General features: G+C 44.7%; 1 protein-coding gene across 1 annotated transcript; it reads left to right on the top strand.

Annotated features, from left to right (window-relative positions):
* Positions 1–426: 426 nt before the first annotated feature.
* SARC_15311 (hypothetical protein) lies at positions 427–618 on the top strand (the record flags this gene model as incomplete). Its single annotated transcript, XM_014290565.1, has 1 exon — positions 427–618. A coding segment is annotated over one exon (192 nt), but the record flags the coding sequence as incomplete, so codon positions are not given.
* Positions 619–1,804: the final 1,186 nt, after the last annotated feature.

The following is a 1,804-nucleotide window of genomic DNA, read 5'->3' as shown; positions in this document are numbered from 1 at the left end:
TTGTGATATATATATATATATATATATATTGATTTTAGAGTAACAACAATACCGTATCGCATCTACATGAATGTGTGTGTGTTGAAATCTGGTGAATGGGAAACGATTCTCAGCAAAGTGCCACACACAAGCATAAACGTACAGCTGAATAATTCGGGTGCCCCTGGTCCCTTTGTTATATCTGATATAGACATACATAAACGACCTTACCTTCACATACATATCTCAGTACTAAATCACCCTATGCATCTCGTGCTGCTAATAAACCGCTTATACACGTACAAACACCCCGTATGCATGTACGCACCCATTCTCTCCGTATGCAAGTACGCGCACACTCTCTCCGCCTGCACGTACGAACTACCAATCCATCGCATATGTACACGCACACATAGCGAGAGGTGTATAGCTGGGGCTGCAGCCGGGATGGTCTCATCGTCGGTCATCTATCCTCTGGACATTGCCAAGGCACGCTACATAACTGCGCAGACAGGCACGTACACTCACGTGAGTCAAGTATTCACGCACGCGATACGCACAGACGGCGTCAAGAGTCTGTTCAGAGGACTGGGTATGAGAGTGAGTGTGCTGGGCTGTGAGTATATGGTGGATGTGTGGGTGTGTTAGATGGGGGTGCATGTGTGTTAGTTGTGTGTGTATGTGTGTTCGGTGTGTGGGCATGAGTGTGTTAGTTGTGTGTGCATTTGCATTCAATACGCACAGACGGCTTCCAAAGTCTCTTCAGAAAACTGAGTATAAGAGTGAGTATGTTGAACTGTGTTTGTTTTGAGATATACATGTGTGTCAGGTGTGTGTGCAAATGTGTTGTATGTGGGTTAGATGTGTATGCATGTACATTCAACACGCACAGATGGCTCCAAAAGTCTATTGAGAGGACTGAGTATGAGGGCGAGTGTGTTGTACCGTGTCTGTGTCCTGTGTGAGATGGAAAGTATCAGTTGTGCGTGTCCTTCCGAGGTATTGTGCGTGAGCGTTGTATTAGTTAGCGACAAGTACCTGCTAGTTTACGACCTCATCAGTATGCGACAAGTACCTGCTAGTTTACGACCTCATCACTATGCGACAAGTATCTGCTAGTTTACGATCTCATCAGTATGCGATAAGTACCTGCTAATTTACGACCTCATCAGTATGCGACAAGTACCTGCTAGTTTACGACCTCATCAGTATGTGACAAGTACCTGCCTGTTAACGACTTCATCAGTTTGTCATAAGTATCAGCTAATTTACGACCTCTTCAGTTTCCAACAAACAGTCTCTGCAAACTTGAGACAAATGGTTTGGGTCAAACTCTGTGTGCTCTAACCCTTCACTACTAGTCCACTGATCACCCCAATCGCCTACTAATTTGCGACACGATCCCCCTAATTTGCGACACCCAAGGCGTGTCGTTAATCGGCGCCGCACCGTATGCGGGAATGGATCTGATGATGTATGAGACTCTGAAGGGCGTTGTGGCCGACAAAGGGGCCGTTCCTGGGCCTATGCTGATGCTGGCGTGTGGCACCGTATCCTCAACTATAGCTGCTACTTTTACTTACCCTTTCGCCGTCGTACGGACAAGGTATGTGTTGGTTGATATAAGATAGTAGGTAATATGCATGAGAGTATGTCATATGGATGATAGTATGTAGTATGGATGGTAAATGATAGTAGGTAATATGCATGAGAGTATGTCATATGGATGATAGTATGTAGTATGGATGGTAAATAGTAATATTAGTTTTACCTACCCTTGCCATCGTACAGACAAGGTATGTATTGGTTGATATAAGATAGTAAG

This window comes from Sphaeroforma arctica (assembly GCF_001186125.1).
Source record: "Sphaeroforma arctica JP610 unplaced genomic scaffold supercont1.5918, whole genome shotgun sequence".
NCBI classification, from domain to species: domain Eukaryota; class Ichthyosporea; order Ichthyophonida; genus Sphaeroforma; species Sphaeroforma arctica.
Note: the sequence above shows the minus strand (reverse complement) of the source record. Positions and strands in the feature narration are given on the sequence as shown.